Source organism: Atractosteus spatula, chromosome 2, assembly GCF_055471065.1.
Source record: "Atractosteus spatula isolate fAtrSpa1 chromosome 2, fAtrSpa1.hap1, whole genome shotgun sequence".
Taxonomy (NCBI): Eukaryota; Metazoa; Chordata; class Actinopteri; order Semionotiformes; family Lepisosteidae; genus Atractosteus; species Atractosteus spatula.
In genome coordinates, this window is record NC_142707.1 from 35001698 (window position 1) to 35022917 (window position 21220).

The window sequence follows — 21220 nt, forward strand, 5'->3', positions numbered from 1 at the left end:
TGTGTTGTACCTGAATGTAACAATTATAAATTCCTTCTTCAGAGTGTTATGATTGCAGGCTTTAAAGCATCAAAATGTGAAAACTGTGCAAAGGGCTTAGTAGGATTGTACAAACAATTACAAATGAGAGGAGGCCATTTGGCCAATTTAGCCTATTTGGCAGTTATTAGCTTATTGATTCAAGGACTTAATACAGCCCTTTCTTGAAGAAAGCCAAACTACAGACTTTAATCACATGCCCTGTCAACTTGAGTAAAGAGTTATCTTATTATCCACTTCCTTGTTGTTTCCACTTGTTTATTTTTTTTTTTTGTGGGGCTCATTATGTCAAAATTATGGGTATAGGAATAAAAAATGAATGGTATACAAGACAAAAAAAGGTTTCTTAAATTGAAAAAGACAGCAGAGGACATGCTTTTCTAATCAAAGCACCTCCCTTTGTAAGCAATGTCTGCAAATTAGGCTTTCTGTCCACAAGTCCCAACAGGCATCTGCTTTTGGCCATTTAGTCCCAGTCTTCACCCATGCCATATTTTGTACCTGTTTTTGCTCTCTTGCTGGGCTAATTCAGTAATATTTCAGTCAGTGTAAGATCAGGTGGCTGAGGAGATTTAAGATATAGTACCATTGTTGTTGGACTATTAACATTATTTTGTTCACTTTTCAATTTTATGGTGGCTGCCGTGTCATGTACTGCCAGATTCCTTTTTTTGTAACTGTGACTATAGAAGTTAGCGAGAGCATTGTTTACTTTTTTCTAAAGCTGCTTTATTAAGTAATTATTCTTTGCGCACTATGCTAACAATTACCTTCATTATACAAACTGCATTCTCTATTCAGCAATAATACAAGATTTATTTCTGCATCAACTGCAGTAGTGAAAAAAGTAGATTTCTAGTAGATTAACTCTTTGGATGGAGTGTCAGAAACTCTACCTGCAACTTTATGCATGTCTTGTAGACTTTAGAATTGTCCTCATTCACCTGTTTGGTAAAAATAGCATTTATGAGCACTACAAGCATCAAAATCTCATCATTGAGACCAGTTATCACAAGCATGCAATGAAGATTATTATACTGCTGTTTAGTATCATTTACATTCACCTTTACTTTTGGAGTAGATTTCCCCATTAAGCTCTTAGGTGCCTTAATGATCTAAATTTTCCTTGAGCTGGAGTGTCTTAATATTTTTAAGGTCTTTCAAGGCTGATCATTACAAATGTGAGTTTCATTTTGAGTACAGCAGATGTAGGCTTAAAACCTAAAAGCAGAATTAACTATTTCATTTATTCAGATTGACCAATAAAGTAAATGGCAACCTGCGTGTAATGAAAATCCAAAATTCCACAATATAGTATGTTGTTTTCTTCTTTGCAAAATTACAGTTGTAATCCTACTGTTGTGATAAATGTCTTCATGAATTTTAATTTTTGACCTATCTGTCTGAATTACTTTTTTAAGTGCATTATTTTTCAATCACTAAAGCTATTTTACCCCCTTTTTAATAATGTGACTACTTAATCTCTTTCATTTTATTTTTACTTCTTTGTCTTGTCCCTTTACCTGTATTCGTTGTCCAGTCCCTGTGTAATACCAGAAACAATTTTCTCCCTGACTAATAATTAAACACATGTGGCACCAAGTTCTATTTTAGATTATGTCTTAAAGAAAATTATATTTTCACTAACTAGGCCTATAGAGAAAAAATTCCAATCTTCTTGAAAATATTGCAAATTGAATAGCAAATCTTGCCATGATAATAATTGGATTTAATTTTAAAAGACTATAGAAATAGACAGGATGTGAAATGTGGCACTGGTTTAATAAGTTTAATAAGAATGTCATAACATGCTTTATCCTTTAATGGTACAAAAATGAAAGGCAACAGGTCTTAAAATCACTGTGCTTGTGTTTCCAGTTAAATCCATCCATTTTCTAATGACCAGTGCAGGGTTGCTGGGGGAGCCGGAGCCTATCCTCGTCTATCATGTCAATAAATGAGAGAGAATTTTATGCTGGTTTCACAAGTTATCTATTTAATCTTGATGATGACTGGAAGTCAGTTTTAAAAATACCCATTAACTGACAAAATTGCTAATATTGATCTCACTTATGAACCAAGTATAGACCAATAAGTCCTTAATTTCATGTAAGGGTTTTGAAATGATAATTTACATTAATTTAAGAGCATTAAATTGAGCTAGAGGGTCAGATACATGGACATCAGATTCTAGTAGATATCAGTGTGGATTTATAAAAGGCAGGGCTTGCTAACCTAACCTGTTTAGTGTTCTTTGAAGAAACAACAACAGTAATATAATGATATAGTTAGATTTTCAGAAAGCTTTTGGTAGTATTCTTCATAAAAGATGAATTCTCAGATTGCAGGCTGTTTAAGCATTCACGTTAATGTACGTATTGAGAGAGGTTAAGGAGGAAATGTTCAGACTGAGGTGATATTTGTATGATAATGTAAAGCATCAATGTGAGATGATAAAACAGTCAACCAAGTTTTAGTGAAAAGTGCTGGTGACGTTTCGATTGGTGTTTTGTTGTTGCAGCTACTGGAGCTGTTTGACAGTGAGGACCCGAGGGAGAGGGACTTCCTAAAGACTGTCCTGCATCGCATTTATGGGAAGTTCTTGGGGTTAAGAGCATTCATCAGGAAGCAGATTAACAACATATTTTTGCGGTAAGTAAAGGTCTTTAAACTTTATAAAGGATGAAAACTTCAGGTGTCCTCAGGAGTAGGACATTTTATTGTACTTATTTATAATGATATCATGCAGTGTTGTGTTACTTTAGCTGTGTGTCCTTACATATGGTACAGAATAGAATTCCATCAAATATGGGTTCTGGGTGTGAGATATTGCATGCCAAGTTATCAGTTTAAACAAACACAAATACAATGAAAATCAGAATTATGATGAGTATTACAATTTAACCCTGGAGTTACCTATCTGGTCTTAGTATTTCTTTATTTGTTAAGAGTTAAAGGCTTTTAAATCCTCCTTCTCAGGTCTCATGTGGTTGACTTTTTTGATCTTTTAGACCACCTGTGAATGGACTGACATCTACATACTTTATCTGACTGCTTTTTTACATTGCCCTGTGAAGTCAAATCATTAAATCTATCAATCAATTAATCAAGGTTTGTTTATCAAATGCACAACAGTACAGCATACAGCGGTAGTTGTCGGCAATGAAATGCTTGTTCCACAAGCTCGCAAGGAGAGATAGGGCAGAAGTTGATAGAATTAAGGTTACCGAGTAGAATACGATAAATTCTACAATTTACAAGATTTACGCCATGAATAACATAAGGAGATATAGTAGGGATGGGAGGTGTTGGGGAAAGAAAAAAAAACGCAGGTGCACCTTATCAGTTTCAAGTGCACTGACTATTTATCAGTGATCGTTCGGTAATTGCTAATGGCTGTCATGGTTGCCTGTTTAGCAGTCTTATTGCCTGAGGGAAAAGGCTGTTTTGAAATCCGTTGATCTTTGTATGCTTCGGTATCATTTTCCAGACGGTAGTAGAGAAAACAGATTATGGTTGGGGTGACTGGGGACCGAATAGACCTGGTCTTCTTGAGGCATCTAACAGATTAGATATCCTCGATGTTCGGTAGCATGCAGCCAGTGATGTGCTGTGCTGATTTCACCACCCTCTGCAGTGCTTTGTGCTCTCGGGCGGAGCAGCTCCCATACCAGGCAGTGATGCAGCTAGTCAGGACACTCTCAACAGTGCACCTGTAGAAGTTAGCCAGGATATGGGACAGCATGTTGAACTTCTTTAGTCAACAAAGAAAGAATAGGCGCTGCCGTGCTGTCTTGGCTACGCGGCTAGTGTGGTGGGACAAGGTTAGGTCTTCTATGATGTTAACACCTAGGAATTTAAAACCGTTGACCCTCTCCACTGTGGACTCGCTGAAGTAAATGGGTGCGTGGTCTGCTCTCTGATGTTTTCTGTTGTCCTCGATAAACTCCTTGGTCTTACTGGTGTTCAGAGAGAGGTGTACTTGTGCCTACCCTAACCACTGTGGATGATCCGTCAGAAAATCCAGGATCCAATTGCAGAGAGGGGAGTTTAGTCCTAGGTCCTAGGTCGGGGAGCTTGGTGATAAGCTTTGAGGGTACAATGGATATGAATGCTGAGCTGTAATGATTACTCATGATGACTATTGTGAGTGCAACGGGGCGGTAATCATTTAGGCAGCTAACTCTGGTTTTTCTTGGAGATTGGAACAATGGTGGTTTTCTTGAAGCAAGAGGGGACTGTGTATTGAGTAAGGGAAAGATTAAATATGTCCGTGAAGAATTGAATATGTCTGCCAGCTGGCCTGCACAGGCCTTTAGAACACAGCCAGGGATAGCGTCGGGGCCAGGAGCTTTGCGTGGATTTGTCTTCCTAAAAACTTTGTCCTAATCATACAAAAGCGAGTCATACTGTATAGCGTCTTAATGTCGTCTTATAGTAGTGCTACCATTCCTTGACCTGAATATTACAGATACTACCTTTCTGATCAACTTCATTTTCGTAATCACAGCTTGGGTTCAATACATTTTAGAAATAAAAATTTCAATCTAGCAATTTATTCAGGCACTGCATACTGGAAATTAAAGCTACAGTGAAATTAGTTTTATCTGTGCTCTGGCTGTGCTCTGGCTGTGCTCTGGCTGTGCTCTGGCTGTGCTCTGTACGTGCTCTGTACGTGCTCTGTACGTGCTCTGTACGTGCTCTGTACGTGCTCTGTACCAGAAAGTCTGCTTTCAGTTTTACAGACCTACATCTTTGTCCCATACTCTTTTCTTATCCTTCTGTGGTTAATTCTACGAGTTTAAATTGTAGGCTTTGTGTTCTGTACCAGGCTAACAGGTTAAAACATTTTTCCTTGTTTTTTTAAACAGAATAGGCTGATCTTGTTTTTTTAAGAAATCTAATGTTTCAGATGTTCTTTATGTAACCTTTTATTAAACACAATGTCTGTAGACCTGAGGAGAGATGTATTATCTTAATTCTTTGCACCCTAAATACATGCTCCTGCTTTCTGAAATTCCTTTAATCTGGGATTTAGATGAGATTTGGACAGATTATAGACATGTAGTTTTAAACAAGATACCGTCTCCTTTATGAAACTACAATCTCACCATTTTCTCCTCCGTGTGCTGTATAGTGTTACATGGTGAAGTGCTGATTGTTTTCTAAGCAGTTTTCAAGGTTATGGTACCCGAGGGCAGAGCATGTTTACAGTTGTAGAAACAAAGATTAAGTATGTTGTTCATTCTCTTTGAAGTATCTTGTCTCGCACACTTAAAGTCCTACAGTAGCTGTGATTGTTCCAAAAAGACAGTTCATGTCCTGCATTAAACTACTTCATTAAAGACCTTGGAAGCTTAAGGAAAACCTGTTTAACTGCTTTCTAATAATTTGTACTCCATACCCAGTATATAAATCATATTATATATGTAATATATTACTCAACAGTAATATTACTATTTTGCGATATAACCAGAAGTGGGAATAGACAGTCTGAGCTGTCTATAGTATTTTTTACATTACAAGGGAACTTTAACAGTAGTTATGGATGGCCTGGCCCCATGTACTTCAGAACTGGGATCCCCAGACTTTACAGAGAAGACTATGATGTTGAAATGTAGTCAGTGTCCATTTCAGGGCTTTTTTTAGGTCACATTGTTACTTTGAATTACAGATTCAGAGTTTCATACATTTTTAAAACACTGCCTTATAAAATACAACTCTGGTTAGTTTCACAGACAGGTTAAATTGACACATTTCTCAGACTCCAGGAAAAGATGAAGACTTTTCACATTTCTAATGAAAACAGGCCCCTTGACCCATTATGGATATGTTGGAGCAAGATGGGCCCCAAGGAGACTGTTGTTGTTTCTGAGGTATCATTATTAGTCCAGTCTACAAAGATGACAGGCAGCATTTTGAACAATAATTGGACTATGGCTGAAATTCTCCTGCTGACTTAAAAAATGTAGAAAGTAAAAATACACATTTCCAGATTTACCATCCTAACTCTGGTAATTTTGCAACCATAATGGATACTTGATCATCACCTTAAGAAAATTTCAAAATTGATTTTGGTAACCTCTGCAATTATTACAAACAATGGTGGTGAATATTGCCTTAAACAATAAAAGACAATCCACTTTGGTATTTCAGGTGTTTACAGACATGGTCTTGGAGTAGCACTGTATCACAGGTTTTACATTTACCTAACGGTAACCTTGAGTGAATTCATAATTTGCTTTAATAGGCCTTTTCATATGTTTCTGGCTGCTTAAAATTGATTTTGGTTTAAGTTACTTTGAAACGTCCAGCTGTTTAAGAACTAGTGAACAGATAAAAATGTCTAATGAGACAAAATTCTTAAGATCACTTAAGGATACAGTTTTTCCAACTAAAAACTCAGTTGACACAGTAGTAGTCCAGGTTTGTGTTTGGAGAAAAATGTTTCTGGTGAAATGATTTCTCTCTAATTAAATGAAACCTTTGCACATACAGCATGTTACATATTTTTTTTCTAGATATTTCTAAAAAGAAAGAATATTTTCATATTAAAAAAAATCTGAAAAAAATGAATACGGTCATGCTTGAAAGTTTGTGAGCCCTTCAAGGCGGTCATTATTGTAGGCATTATAGAGATATTATATGAACCTGAGCTGTTAATGAATATATAGAATGAATATCCTATATAAAGACTTCCCACACATAAAAATGGAATTGAGCTAATTGATTATTAGACTGTAATATTGAACAAATCACCAGCTATTCTTGTGTGCAAAAGTAAATGACTTGTGGCACCTCCTTTAGCAGCAATAACTTCACACAGCCACCCCCTATAACCAATTATCAGTGTCTGACATCCGTTCCTTTTTCCCATTCTTCTTTACAAAACTCCGCCAGCTCTGTGAGGTTTGAAAGATGTCTTGCATGAACAGCCCTCTTCAGGTCCTGCCACAGGTCATTCAGGTCAGGGCTTTGGCTTGGCCATTCCAGGAAACGGAACATCTTCTTCCTAATCCATTCTTTAGTGGACTTACTTGAAAGTTTAGGATCATTGTCTTGTTGAAACATCCACTTTGTGCCCAGCTTGAGTATTCGAACTGATGGCCTGACATTCTTCTCAAGAATTCCTTGACATTTCTCAGAATTCATGATTCCCTCATTGATTTCAAGTTGCCCAGGGCAACATTTCAACTTTAAAACAGCCCCATACAAGGACACTCCCACTACCATGCTTGACAGTAGGGATAAGAGTTTGTTGGTGGTAGGCTGTGTTGGCATTTCACCCAACCTCTTGTGCCAGAATAGTTCAGTTTTGGGCTCATCTGTCCAGAGAACAGACTTCCAGAACTCTTCAGGCTTGTCCAGGTGGTCTCTGGCAAACTTCAGATGGTTAGCTTTGTTTTTTTTTGACAGAAAAGGCTTCTTCCTTGCGACCCTTCCATAGATGTCGTTTATGTTCAGGATTCTTTTTATTGTTGATCTATGCACCACTACTCCAGAGGCAGCTAGGGAGGCTTGTAGATCTCTGGATGTTATTTTAGGATTACCTTTTACCTCTTTTATTATTCTCATTGTGGACCTGGGTGACATTTTCGGAGGATGTCCACTTCTTGGCAGGGTTACCATTTTTTAAAATGCCCTCCACTTGTATACTATTTGCCTAACAGTGGACTTATGGAGTCCAAATCTTTTTGAAATGGCTTTATAACCTTGTCCAGATTGATGAGAATGCACTACTTTTTTCCTCAGTTCTACTGATGTTTCTGTAGTTCAAGGCATGATGCTTTCTTCAATTATTTATGTTTGCTCCTCCCTAACACATCATTTCAGATCTTCAATTTCATTGGTTATCTCGGTTAATTGGTTAACACTCTGTCATTGACCTACCTGATCCTGCTTTGCCTTGATGTAAGTCATAGAACTAAGGGTTCACTTGTTTTTGCACCTGCACAATTTCTGTATACTGTGTGTATTATTTTGCTGCATGGACATTTTCTTTCAAAAACTTAAATTGGTGAATAATTGTACTTTATTTCAATTAGGAAGTGAAATAATTGATTAAATTAGCATTTTGTGGTTAAAAAAACAAAGAAATCTCAAATTATGCACAAACTTTCAAGCATGACTGTATTTTGTGGTCTGCCGTATGCATTCTGGCACTGCATTGTACCTTAGATGATTGATATGTTTCCTGGGGTTTCAAGATGTTTCCCAGAGTACACCAGTACTATTTAAGGCCTTGCTGTGTTCCTGTGTGGCCCTTTCCTTACCACAGCAACTGCTCAGCCCTTTTTGTCAGTTTTTATGCCACAGCAAGAATGAATGGATTTGTAGGATTGATACAATCCTCCACCATGCACTGGACACAGCATTAACGACCTCTGTGTCTCTGTGTGTTTGGCCTGTCTGCTGTGCCTTACAATACAGAAACAATCTTTTTTGCACTGTATACTGTACAGTATGTACACTTTGCCTGTAACACTCTGCTATTAAGACATTAATCTTTACAAGTGCTTAAAGGGCCATATGCAAGAAAGAAGCTGGGCTGTTGCCTATGCCATACTTGTTGACCATCTGCTATTAGGAAATAAAAGTAGTGCTGTGCATTTCATGACTTCTTTGGAATTATAAGCGTGAATTGTGTCAGTTAATATCCTTATGGAATCTGAATTCGGCTTGCTGAAAATAGGTCATCTAAAACCGAGCTAGTGTTGTTTAGCATAATTATAGTCGGTGTTGTATAATAACATGACAAGTGGGGGAAAATGTACTAAAAATGGATCTAACATTAATTAAGCAAATAAAATGAAATATTGTAGGTTGTCATTGTAAACAATGCCTAGTAAATGTCTGCCTTGAAATGCCAAGTTGGTTGTGAAGATATATTTATTATTTCATGCATTTAATTGAAAACCAATTACATATTTATTATTTTGTGGCTACATTTGATAGTGGTTGCATATTCTAAAGTTAACATGCCTGCAGGATTGTATTTTGTAATGATTCAGTCTTGTGATGCAGCAATACACTATTTCTGTGGTTTTAAATTACAGTCTCTCACTTTAATAGGTTCATCTATGAGACGGAACACTTTAATGGCGTGGCTGAGCTTCTGGAAATTTTAGGGAGGTAAGTTTAAAGCTCACTGGAGACCCAGTGTTTTTGCCATTATAAACTGTTTGTATTGGATATACAGTAGCTAGATCTCATTGGTATGGAAGTGCCATTCCAAATACTGTGGACCCTTCTCCAGGTGATTATTGGGGTTTCACTCTCAAATACAGAATTTGGAATATAAGTTTTTTTTCCCCGTGCAATTCTGTTTATTAATAGATTGTTGTAAGAGATGGAGGATACCAAAAAAAGATGATTTTATTATTTCTAAAATTAGAAAATCTCTGCTATTATTAATGTTATAAAAATGGTATAAAATATAAAAATGGTGTGTGAAAAGGACATTAAATAGTTTCGTTTGGGAAACTACATAAAAGAATGAAAAGTCAAAAGTTTTAAATGAACTTTATCAATTCACTTTGAGAAATTAAATATATGGTTAGTTTTAATTTTTTAAGCATTTCTCAACTGTATAATAATAAACAATAAAAATGTAAGTCTTTTAACTTTTAAATCACAAGCTTATTAATGGTGTACATAGAGTAAACCATTTTATTTACATTTTAAATAATGAGCAGTGATCCGATTAGGAAGGTCACCTGCTTGCTGTCAGCCTCTTTATGTCAGAGAACACCTGAAGGGGAGACAGGGAATGCAGTGGAGTTTATTTTTTAGTGATGAATGCCATTTTGCACAGCTGGCACTGTGAGCATTTTTCAGGCCAGTAGGTGGAGTTGTACAAATGTAATGGTTTGAGGAGAGTGACAAAACGACCTGTAAGTAACCAAGGGTGGTAACGAAAAATCATAAGAATACCTACGAGAGATTGTGCAAAAAAGGTATTTCTTTACTTAAAGTGTTCTGTGCATAATAACTATAGTATTTACTAGAAAGAAGATGTAGCAGAATATTAAAGAAAGGAATACACTGTAGTCTTTCAGGATAAATTCCTACTGGCAGTTCCAGCTGAATTAATAACACCATGCTGTGTAAGTCACACAGACAAGGTATAGTACACAAAAAACACTGAGATAAAGGCAAATCAAAGACTAACTTGTTACAACATTCAGCAATGAGGAATCTTTTTTTAACATGCATAGACACTTGGTGCACATTGAAGTCAGCCTTACTGCTCAGATATAGATTGAGAAAGTCCTTGCTCCCTGTGTTGAGTTTTGCAGCAGGACAATGCAAAACTGTAGATTACTAGGATTACAATAGCACAACTCAACAAAACAAAACTAAGGTCTTGTCATGGTTAACTTTACTCCTGAGCTGAAACTGGATCCCATGGCGCTCTCTCCAGAACCTGTACGTGTCTTTGTGAGTTGTTTTAGTGCTCATGGAGGTCATGTTCAATACTAACTTTTTATAACGTTTTCTTTCTGACAGTACTTACATTAGACATTTGCGTTTTATGTGATTGTTTAAAATATTTGATTAAATCCATTCAAGGTGAGAGTTGCGTGTCTTTGCAGTTCTGTATATTTTGATCTCTGCTGCATTACCCAAGCATGCTGGGCAGATGAATCCAGGGAATTAACTGTCTTTTAATGGAATTTATTTGACGACTTGCACCTCACAGATTAGAGTTAAAAGGCAACATAAATACTAATTGAAAGATTCCTCATTGGCAGGCAGGGATCCTGTTCCCAAATGGAGCTGGCCAGAAGATTGTTAGGTTCAAATTATAAGGCCAAAGCCTTCACAATCCTGATGTAGTATTTGTGAGGAAAGGGAAATGCGATTACCCTGGCACAGGGCTTTGAAGTGTTCCACTGCAAGATTCGTCATACTGTTATTAAATCAAAGAGAGCAGCTTGTCACAGGAGGCTTGGCAAAGTGTGCAAACTCAGGAGGTGGAAATTGCCTTTAACATTCTCCTCTGAGGGATGTGCAGACCTACATTTAGGGAGCTCCATGTGTTTTATAGATGTGTCACTGCTATCTCCTCTACCTCTAGGAAGGCTTTGATTAATTGTACCAGTGTTTCATGTTAATCCCATTATTTTTTTTTGCATGTTCTGTGGCGAGTGTTTGCAGATAGTTAAAGAATGAAAATACCAGCCCTGGCAGAACATCAGACATGTTTCTGGTTGAGGGGAGTGGTATGACCCTTCCGCTTGTCTCAGCCTTGCTTTCCTCTCAAAGCTGTCACCCTCAGCTTTCCTTTTTAAACATGCCTCGTTTCCACTAAGTGTTGAGTATGTGTATAAATGGAGAAACTTAACGTAACTATTTGAGTTTGCCCTCTTAATCTGAGCCTGGGCTGTCTGGAGAAAAGTAGCATTCAAGCCTTTTCACGATAGCAAACTGTTCCTTGATTCGTCATTGTCAAAAGTCAAGGTTTTACACAAAGAAAGGGTGCCAAGTTCTCAAAGCCCCTGCTTGAGTCATCTGTAAGAGGCAAACATCAATGTCCCCTAACTTTTAAGGACTTAATTTGAAAGGTCTTTCTATGGCATTACACAGCAGCATTTTGATGTTGCTACTCCCCAAATTTGATAACTAAAAAATGTTGCTGCTATCTCTGTGTCATACACAAGATCCTGACTGCTATGAGTCGGTGTCATTGTCTTTCTCCTGTCATTACTAATACTAATTTCATACCATGAAATGAAAAGGAATTAAAATTAGATCTATGTCATTGTTTAAGAGATGTAAGCAATTCAACGTCAGCATTTTGTCTACTTAGTGCCCAGTGTCCTTTAATAAGAGGGTTTTTTCCCAGCATGCACTGCAATCAAGTGCCACTTAACCAAGGCTATTCCTTTATTTTCTGTATTTGATCCCAAGGCTGTAGAATGAGGGAATGGGGCTTATTTAATAAGTCTGTTTTTTTTCTGTCTGGTAGGCTTTTTCTTTTATGAAGCCCAAGGTAAAAGCACAGACAAGTATATTCAAAATGGTATTCAGAATCCGATTATGAATCTTAATTTTGTAGAGGTAGGCACAAGCATGTTAACTCATAATAGATACCATCTTTGTATGTTATTGGACTACAGTTACACTTGTGCCTGCCAACCTCAAATGGTAAATGATTCTTCTAAAGGGAATATAAGTGTGAAGTGTCTAAAAGTTTTGCATGCTACTTAACTGGCTTCTTTGCTCCATGTCTAAACTGGATTGTTCTCACAACAAGCTAGTTTGTCAGGGAATAATTAAAATTCTATCCTTATTCTATTCTATCAGTTTCATGTTTTCTAATAACATTTTTAATGTTTTGCAATCTTGATAAGAAACACCCCCACCTTAAAGGTGGAGAAATGAAATACTGTACTTGAGTGCTGAGATACAGCTTTAAAAAACACCATAATTATCTGTAACATTAGCTTTAATCTTGAAGGAGGCCACATGATTGTGGAGTAGCAATTCTTAAAGGCCGCTCTCGAACATGAATATGCTCAGTCACAGGACTGCATCACAGTGTCTGTTTACTCTCGTCAAAAGAGGCTCTTGGAGCATTTGGAGCATTTCAAGGATGGCAAAACTATGCTGCCTTTAAAACAAACTTCTAAACTGGTGTCTTAACAATGTTTTTCCTCCAGGGCAGAATGTTTATTAGTGAAGGGATTGACACTGGCTTTGGGGTACAAATTTTAAAAAAGAAAATGAATTCTAAAGAAATACATTTTGATTCATAGAAAAGCATCGTGACGCATCTCTCAGTTAAGACTGAAGGCTTAGTATCTTTAAGTGGATGTTGTTTTTGGAAGTAAATTCCCAAGACATTTATAACTCTCATAACTTGTTTCATAACTTGTTCCTCTCTACTTAGCACAGAGAAAAATCCTGATGTTCATTAAATTGTCAGTTATGTTTTTTATGCATCTGCAATATTGAAGAACTAGTAGTTGCCAGTGCCACTTACTGTACTGCTACGATCCATAGACTGCTGTGAGATTGATGAAATGTGCACTGTCAAGTTATATGGTTCCCTTTTCCCCACTTTGAGAGCCCCTCAGTGTCTACAGCAGTGTTAACTTCAAATGGAGGAAAAATCCAGCTGTTAAAGGTCAAACTGGAAGCTTCCAGGTGCTACAGTGGTCACTATGCTGTATGGTGGACTCGAGCCTGTAAGATTGTCCACACTGCTGCAAGGGGAATCCTGACCACACTGCAGTTACGGCATAGCTTGAACTCACACTGAGAGAGGCCTGAAGCTTTTTTGTCCTTACCATTGAATTACAGTGTTGCCAGAGGAGATATAATCAACACAACATTTACAGACATTTACAGTACAAACTTGTAATTGGACAGTTACATGTATCAAATAAAATGTTATTGTGGGACAGGCTCACTGTTTGTTTCTGTTCTTTGAATGAGAAATTTGTTTATTTATTTGTTTTATCTTGAAGGAAACCCAGGATGTTAATGTTTTATGCTCCTTTTTGGAAGCTACTTTTTTATTTATTCAAGGTCTGACCCTGAAAGCTGTTCAGAAAAATATTTTGAGGAAGCGTTTGCTTTCAGTTGGGTGGACACTTTTTTGTGTGTGTTTTTGGACAGCTGTGAAGCGAGCGCTGAAAAGCAGCGCTCCTTGGCTGTTTAAGTAAAATATTAATGCCGTCAAGGACTGTGTAATCAACACATCATGTAAGAAAATGTATTAATGCTTTCTCAGAGTTGTATTTTGACGTTGTTGATTTTTTTTTTCAGCATCATAAATGGCTTTGCCCTGCCATTAAAAGCAGAACATAAACAGTTTCTGATGAAAGTTTTGATTCCTATGCACACGGCAAAAGGACTGGCTCTCTTTCACGCACAGGTATTGTACTTTTTTATTGGCATGAATACAGTGCTTTCCTTCATAAGCTCACTTCCATAACATTTCATTTTTAAGGACTTTATTTTCTTGTCACAAAGAATTGCGGAACCAAACGCTAAACTCTACAATGTCAGATATAGTTCTGAATGCAACATTTTCAGCATGTTGTGTTCAACAACCTTGTGATTCAACAGAATCACATTTTCCCTTATGTAATTTCAATATTAATATACAGTCATCTCAAACCTGGACTCCTACGTCCTCTGTTTACCAGAGATCGTCTACTTCCTCTCTACAAATCTCTCAGGTAGTAATTTTCTTCAATGAGCCAAACTATCTGCACCCTCAACTAAAATGTCAGTGCCTCTGAACAACCCCATGTTCCTGATCTTCCAGTGTGTGTCCTTTCCACTATTCACTACAGCCCACATCCTGTCAAACATGTAAGAGGGAAGTTTGACACAAGAGACGCTATATGCAATGAAACCTGAGATCAAGGAAAAGCTGGACATAAAGGCCTGTAATGAATCTTGAAATTCAGCAGCCTGAGCTAGCGCAATAAGGGCTAGAAGCAAGGCTTGACAGTACTTAAATATTTGTACTGGGCAAATGTGAACTTGATGTCTTTGTGAATATTAGAGAAAACCCCAGAGGATGTGTGTTTCCACCCCTTTCTTGTTTGGGCTTCTGTTAAAATGCCCGCAGGGGGCACCCTATCTTTATGAGGCATGTCAATATTTTCCAGTTTATGGATACCGATATCTTGGAGAGTAGTGTTCCCAATAGGACCAGATCTTAAAAAGTCTCTTACTACCGCATTAAGAAAAACATATGTTTCAAAGTATGGGATATCCAGCTTGGGTCTAATATCCCACATTCCGAACACCTCCTTACCCCAAACCTGGCAAAATGACACAGCCATTCCCGAGGCCTTCTGGGCGCTTACAGCTATGTAGTGCCATTGGTAAGGGACGCGCCTCTCTCCAGTCAGTGCTAAACCCCCCTGTCTGGGGATGTGTTGCCTGTCACATATTAGAAAACACGTGGCTCGCAGGTGGGTGGATTGCAGGAGTCTGTCTGGGAGTCACAGCGGTGATGGGGTTTGTAGTGGCCTATGATTGGCTTTTCCTAATCAGATGGGTGTAACAAAAAAAAAAAGATAATTGGTGCTTCTAAATTAAACAAATCATGTATTCTAAGGGCAGCACGGTGGTGCAGTAGTTATCATTGCAGCCTCTCAACGCAGGGAACCCTGGGTACAGCTCCAGACTTGGGGTGCTCTCTGTGTGGAGTTTGTGTATATAGGCATACTGGCGTGTGGCACAATTACAAATATTTTGTGTGTTTGTGTCCGTGTGTGCCCTGCGATGGACTGCCGTCCTGTCCAGGGTGTATCTGCCTTTCCTGCCTTGGTTCTAAAAGAGTTTGGAGAAGAGTCCAGAGAGATTGCTTTGCTATTTCTTCAGAATGTTAGGCTTCTCCTTTCTGTGTATTTTGATTATTTATGCATCATCCTTGTGCTTTTTGAGAACCAGCAAGCAGTGGTACATGAAATTAAGAAGTTCAACAGACTCACCTCTAAAAGAGAATAGGACCTGTGAAACTATGAGCACTTTAACCATTTAACTGTTTTGCAGAAGAGGAATGCACATACTGTACTTCAGCTCTTTATTAATAATCTGTCCCTGCCGTTTGCTCACACCTTTATTCAGCAGAACCAAAATGTTATGATACTGAGAAAATCAAACCATTCTTTTTCACACCTGTTCTTTTCAGTTTTTGCCACATGCTTGTCGATTGATTCGACAGTAAGACAAGCTGTCATGAGGCTTGATCCAAATTATTGTTGGGCATAATGGAGATGTGAATTCAAAGCAAACTGTTTTTTATGAGCTATGCCTCTGTGTTTTACTATGATCAAAGAAGCCTGTTCTTTCCTTACAGAATCCTGTAGTTCAGTATCACTGGGGCAGAATGAAGATTTTTCATTACAGTCTAATCCTCTGAAGCATTTTGAAGCGTCTCCTTTCTTTAGAAGTTTTTATCCTTAGACAATACTGCCCTCTTGTGGTTCTGGCTCCAAACCAATTTTAAGAGCTGTAACGAAATTAGATGGACACTCTGCTAGGCTTTTGAAGTATTTTCTCATTGTGCAGTGAATTGCCATACTGTCCCAGAAATAAACCAATCTTGTGCCATTTCAGAAAGACTGGGATGGCGTGCTCCCCAATTATTAAAAAATTATTTTCCATGAAGTGCGATTGTTCTGTGCCCCTGATAATATTTCAGAAACCATACTGCAAAAATAAATCACTGAGTCATAGTAGCCAATAAAGGCTCTAGTGGTGTTCACAGTTGTGTGCACCTTCTCAGTCTCTTCCTTGGCGTGGAAAATGCAGATAGATGACACTATGGCTGCCTTTTCAAATAAATCCATTTGTGGACTTTGCAATGAAGTGTCACTTCTCCTCTTAGAGAGATCTGTTTCTCATTTTTATTAGACCAGGAGAGAAATGAGACATCCGGATATTTGTGCCTGTTTTTTTTATTCCTTTTCCAACGTCATGTGATATAAACCAAAAGGGTATAGTCCATACCACAGCCGCAGTGGCTCATCGGATCACAGCTCATCTTGGTTTCCGTAGTGTTAAGAGGACTAGATAGTACATCCCGAGCTGGGATGCTGATCCATCACAGGAATTACCTCACAGCAATGCTGATCCCGTTATACAGCTGGGTGGACTGGATGGTGAAGTACTTCTCCCAAGGGTCAAACAGCTGCATGGATTTGAACTCCCCAACCTGTCATAGACGAGTCCAGAGGCTACTTTATGCTCTACTAATTTATACAGCCCCTGTATTATATGAAGTACGAAATCCATCCATCCTTTTTCTACCACTGTGTCGCTGAACTGTAAGAGGAAACTGTGGCAACCAGAGGTAACCCACGTGGAAACAGGGAGAACATACAAACTCCACACAGATAGCACCTCAAGTCCAAAACTGAACTCGGGGCCCCAGTGCTGTGAGGCAGCAATGCTAACCACTGTGCCACTCAAAGTACTAAAAACGTTACAAGTTAAGAAATTCTAACCTTAAAATAATGTGATTTTTAAAGAAATTTTTAATTAAAATGCGACGGTTTAAGGATTCCATAAATATACAGTAGGTCAAGTAGGGAGCTGCGTCAGCATGCGTAGGCTGCAAAGGGACAAGCAAAGGTTTATTCCATGCTGAAAGAGAAGAAAGGAAACGCAACATTTCGGCTGTGGAGCCTTCTTCGGGTGTCATAAATATGATTAAATATGGAATTATTGTCCAATATATGTCTACAGTGCAAAGAAAGACCAAGTGTTGATGTCTAATATTGTCTTTTGTATTACAGCTGGCTTACTGTGTTGTGCAGTTCTTAGAAAAAGACCCCACTCTCACTGAACCAGTAAGTATGTAATTTTGATGTAGCTTCCCCACTGTGCTATAATTCGGAAGAGTAGAAAAAATGCCCCATTGTAAACCGTGGATAAAAACCACAGTCCAAATGGAAAGCACAGATGAAACATTTCTTTCTTAAATAATGTTTCCTCTATCTGTTCTTTCTATCATGCTAATATTATAGAGAACCAGAGCTTCAGGAGAAAAAATCTAGTTTCCTTTGAACTTTCTGTGTAACACTGTATATAATGTACTGGTGTTTTTTTAATTATAATTGTAGCTATGAAAGTAGATGCACAGGGTGATTTGAATGGCTGTGTACAGCATGTTGGTGTGTTTTCTGTGCAGGTCATTAGAGGGCTGCTGAAGTTCTGGCCTAAAACGTGCAGTCAGAAAGAGGTAAGTCTGCTTTCTTCACTGGTGCTTGAAATCAAAACGTTCAGCTGCAGCAATATAACTCTCAGTTCCATGTCATCTTGCCAAAACGTCAAGAGTAACCCTTTGAAGAAATGCTGTGTATTCCAAAAACAAGATTTAGTCTAAATGACAGTCTAAATGACGCAGGTAACCTGGCTTTTCTTTTCTCAGCGTGTGGTATGCATCTGATATGGTATTTTAAATACACCCACTCCACACTTCTACTTGTGTCAGTTTTTTCTGTTCTTAGAAATGATTCTCAAACACATCTCTAATAATGTCAAACATTTGTAGAACAGGACAATTTTGTTTTCAGAAACATTTTTTTTATTGTAAATGAAACCTAGGCTAGTATTTTGTTTTGAATAAAATAACTTGGCACCATATGCTGCATGTTGGTCATACAATATTACCATTATGAAAACAGAACATAAAGTATATACTGCAAATGATCCATTCATCATTATCAATAACTGCTTACTTCAGTACAAAGATGCGGTGAGTTGGAGCCTAACACTAAAATCAATGGGAGCTTGATGGCACCCCCTACCGTACAGACAGGACACACACATGTGTACAGGGGACAGTATATATAGACACCTAGCACCTATAGCACCTAGTGAAAACCCACATGACCTCAGGGAGAATATGTAAACTCCACACAAAAGGATCCCCAGACTGGAATCAGCCCCAGGATTCAGGAGCCATGAGGCAACTTCCTTGTCACTGTCATCCTACTGCAAATTATAGTGAACAAATATTTACACACAAATAATTCTTTAATACAGAATGCATGCATAAATGCACTGTATGAACATATTTGAGAACATTAATGTTTGGTATGTGAACACTTTTTTAAAATTAAATGTTGTTTTCCTGTTCCTGTACAGTTTGCTAAGGAAGCACAATTAATTGATGTCTCAGACATCTTCTAACACTTTTCACAATTCATCCAAGTCGATTGATTGCCATTTAATTTTCTCATTATCCACAAAACCTCCACATCATCCACAACCCCACAAAACCTGTGATATTCAGATTGGGACTTTGTGAAGGACTCTAGACATTCCAAATGAGAATTTCACTACAGTTCCTGTACATATGGCATCAATTTTACCCTGTCCACAGATATTTCCACTGCTGTGTTTTGTATCATTATTAATAACATCCACAGCCTTCTCAAGTGAAATGCATTTTTTTTTAAGTTGAAGGTTTTACCACTCAGTCAGAACTTTCTACATACGTTTCTTAAATGCCACATCATAATGTGGATTTTTGGGTGTGTGATTTTCTCTGAAGTCATGTTTCTGTTGTTTGACCTGTCACGATCCCATGAGAAATCAAATAGTAATAACCACTTTAATAATACAGTAACTGCCTTATCCATGCGCTGAGCTCTTTAGCCTGTCACATTTTGCCATGCAGGTCATGTTTTTGGGAGAAATTGAGGAAGTTCTTGATGTCATCGAGCCAACACAGTTTAAAAAGATTCAGGAACCCCTGTTCAAGCAGATAGCAAAATGTGTCTCCAATCCTCATTTCCAGGTAAACCATTCCTTTCCCTTCATAGTTAACTGTTCTTATACTTCTTTTCAGGCTGTCACGCCAGTTTCTGCCAAATTACAATTGTACTGTGTCTGTGTCTGTGTTTCCGCAGGTGGCAGAAAGAGCTTTGTATTTCTGGAATAATGAATACATTTTGAGTCTCATTGAAGAAAATATAAACAAAATCCTACCAATCATGTTTGGGAGCTTGTACAGAATCTCCAAGGAGCACTGGAACCCGTAGGTATTTCTGTTTTTCCGTCAGGGATTTAGGATGACCACACTTCCTGCTGTCTGTTTGCCAGCCTCTTGCAGAGTCCTTAGGTTTTGATCCGATCAGTTAATCTTTTGATCAGTTGATTTCAGCTTTTTGATTGTGTTTTTGATCAATTATGCCAAGAAATGTATTGAATGATGGGAACTCTTGTCCTATTAGGGTGAGGATTTGTCTTCCTAATGATCTGTAAATTACTCCAATTCCCAAATCACCTCAAAATATTTCCAGGCCCTTCCAAAATGGTTACCTGTAAAATCTGCAGGAACAGGGCTGGAGATGCCATATCTAAACCAGCTTTAGAGTCTTCTGTTAGGTATGCTAATACATTGAGCAAATGTACTGTACAAAGTTTTCACAAAGCAAATTCTTAATCTGGAATATGAAGATTTAAAAAATAAAATAAATTTAGCATTCACATAATGAATGTCTGTATAAAAAGCCTCCTTCGGTGTTTTATAGACAGTATTGTTTTGTCTGTGACTGTGAAGATATGTAGACCCCATTATTTACAATGGGTGTGTGGGCTTTTCTTCCCCACAATACAGTATGTGTCTCATCTGTAAACTTTGAACGCTTATTGCTGATCCAGCCTTGTTTTCACAAATACTTTGTTTATTCATCTTTATTGCACCGAGCTGCAGCAGGAATGTGCATGATTTTATTTAATGTATAGTTTATACATAGTATATAATGAGTAAAATAAATAACCATGACCATCAACTTCTAAAGCATTTTTCCATGAATATACCTGAACAGTTGGTATAGTTAGGGGCACATGAATTCTTTGTTCTCTGGCACAGCTTGGTAAAAAGAGTATTCAGGCAAACCTGGTTATACAAATATTTATTAATAATGACAGTGACACACACTACACTACAGACAAGATAAACATACAGCAGAAAAGTTTCTCTATTTACAAGTTTATAGACAAGGTCTTTCAGAGACCTACTGCATGTCTAGACCACCCAGAAAACCCCAGACTGCTACCAAGTATTCCACTCTTAAATAATGCCTACAGAGGGCAAAAGAAGAAACAAGCTGCCTTCTAAACCTGCAGTTAAATCTCTCTCTGCAAAGCTGGATGCCACAAAATAAATGGGAATCTATCTCCCTGTTTTAAAATGCACCCACAAACCTGCAGAGGTCATTTCTAACAGAGAAATCTGAGTTCCCTAAAAACACAGACTAGCAAGCTCTCTTAGCAAGGTTCAAATGCATGGCTTTAATCTGGTCTTCCCAGTTGATCTTGAACAAGGAGCTCTCACCTGGCACACGTTTTATGTTCTGCATCCTCCTTCTTGTGGTCTGTCCTCTTATCCTGTACTGATCTGATCTAATATGTTGCCTTTCTGGACTATTGATTGACACTTAACCATTACCCAGAACTTAATTAATTAACTAAGGTAAATTTACTAAGGTAAATCAAGATAAACGTTTACGATTGCTTTGATCACCAAACTGTACTCCCTGTCAGCAAACATCCCCTTTGCTTTGAAGCTGGAAATGTTGACACTAGCTATGCATTACAGGTTGTTTCTAGATTCTTTCAGACACTTCTGTAGTCACCTGACATAGTCTGGAACAGAAGGCTGGGGATTTCACTGTTCGCACAGCATACTGTTCCA

The 21220-nt window shown here is 37.9% G+C and overlaps 1 protein-coding gene across 1 annotated transcript in view; it reads left to right on the forward strand.

Annotated features, from left to right (window-relative positions):
* Positions 1-21220, forward strand: part of ppp2r5a (protein phosphatase 2, regulatory subunit B', alpha isoform) — a 101492-nt gene that overhangs the window by 73844 nt on the left and 6428 nt on the right. The window contains exons 5-11 of the mRNA XM_088928683.1: positions 2561-2691; positions 9112-9171; positions 13816-13924; positions 17310-17363; positions 17705-17755; positions 19199-19318; positions 19431-19558. Coding sequence (XP_088784809.1) covers positions 2561-2691; positions 9112-9171; positions 13816-13924; positions 17310-17363; positions 17705-17755; positions 19199-19318; positions 19431-19558 — 653 coding nt within the window. The remainder of the gene's footprint in view (positions 1-2560; positions 2692-9111; positions 9172-13815; positions 13925-17309; positions 17364-17704; positions 17756-19198; positions 19319-19430; positions 19559-21220) is intronic.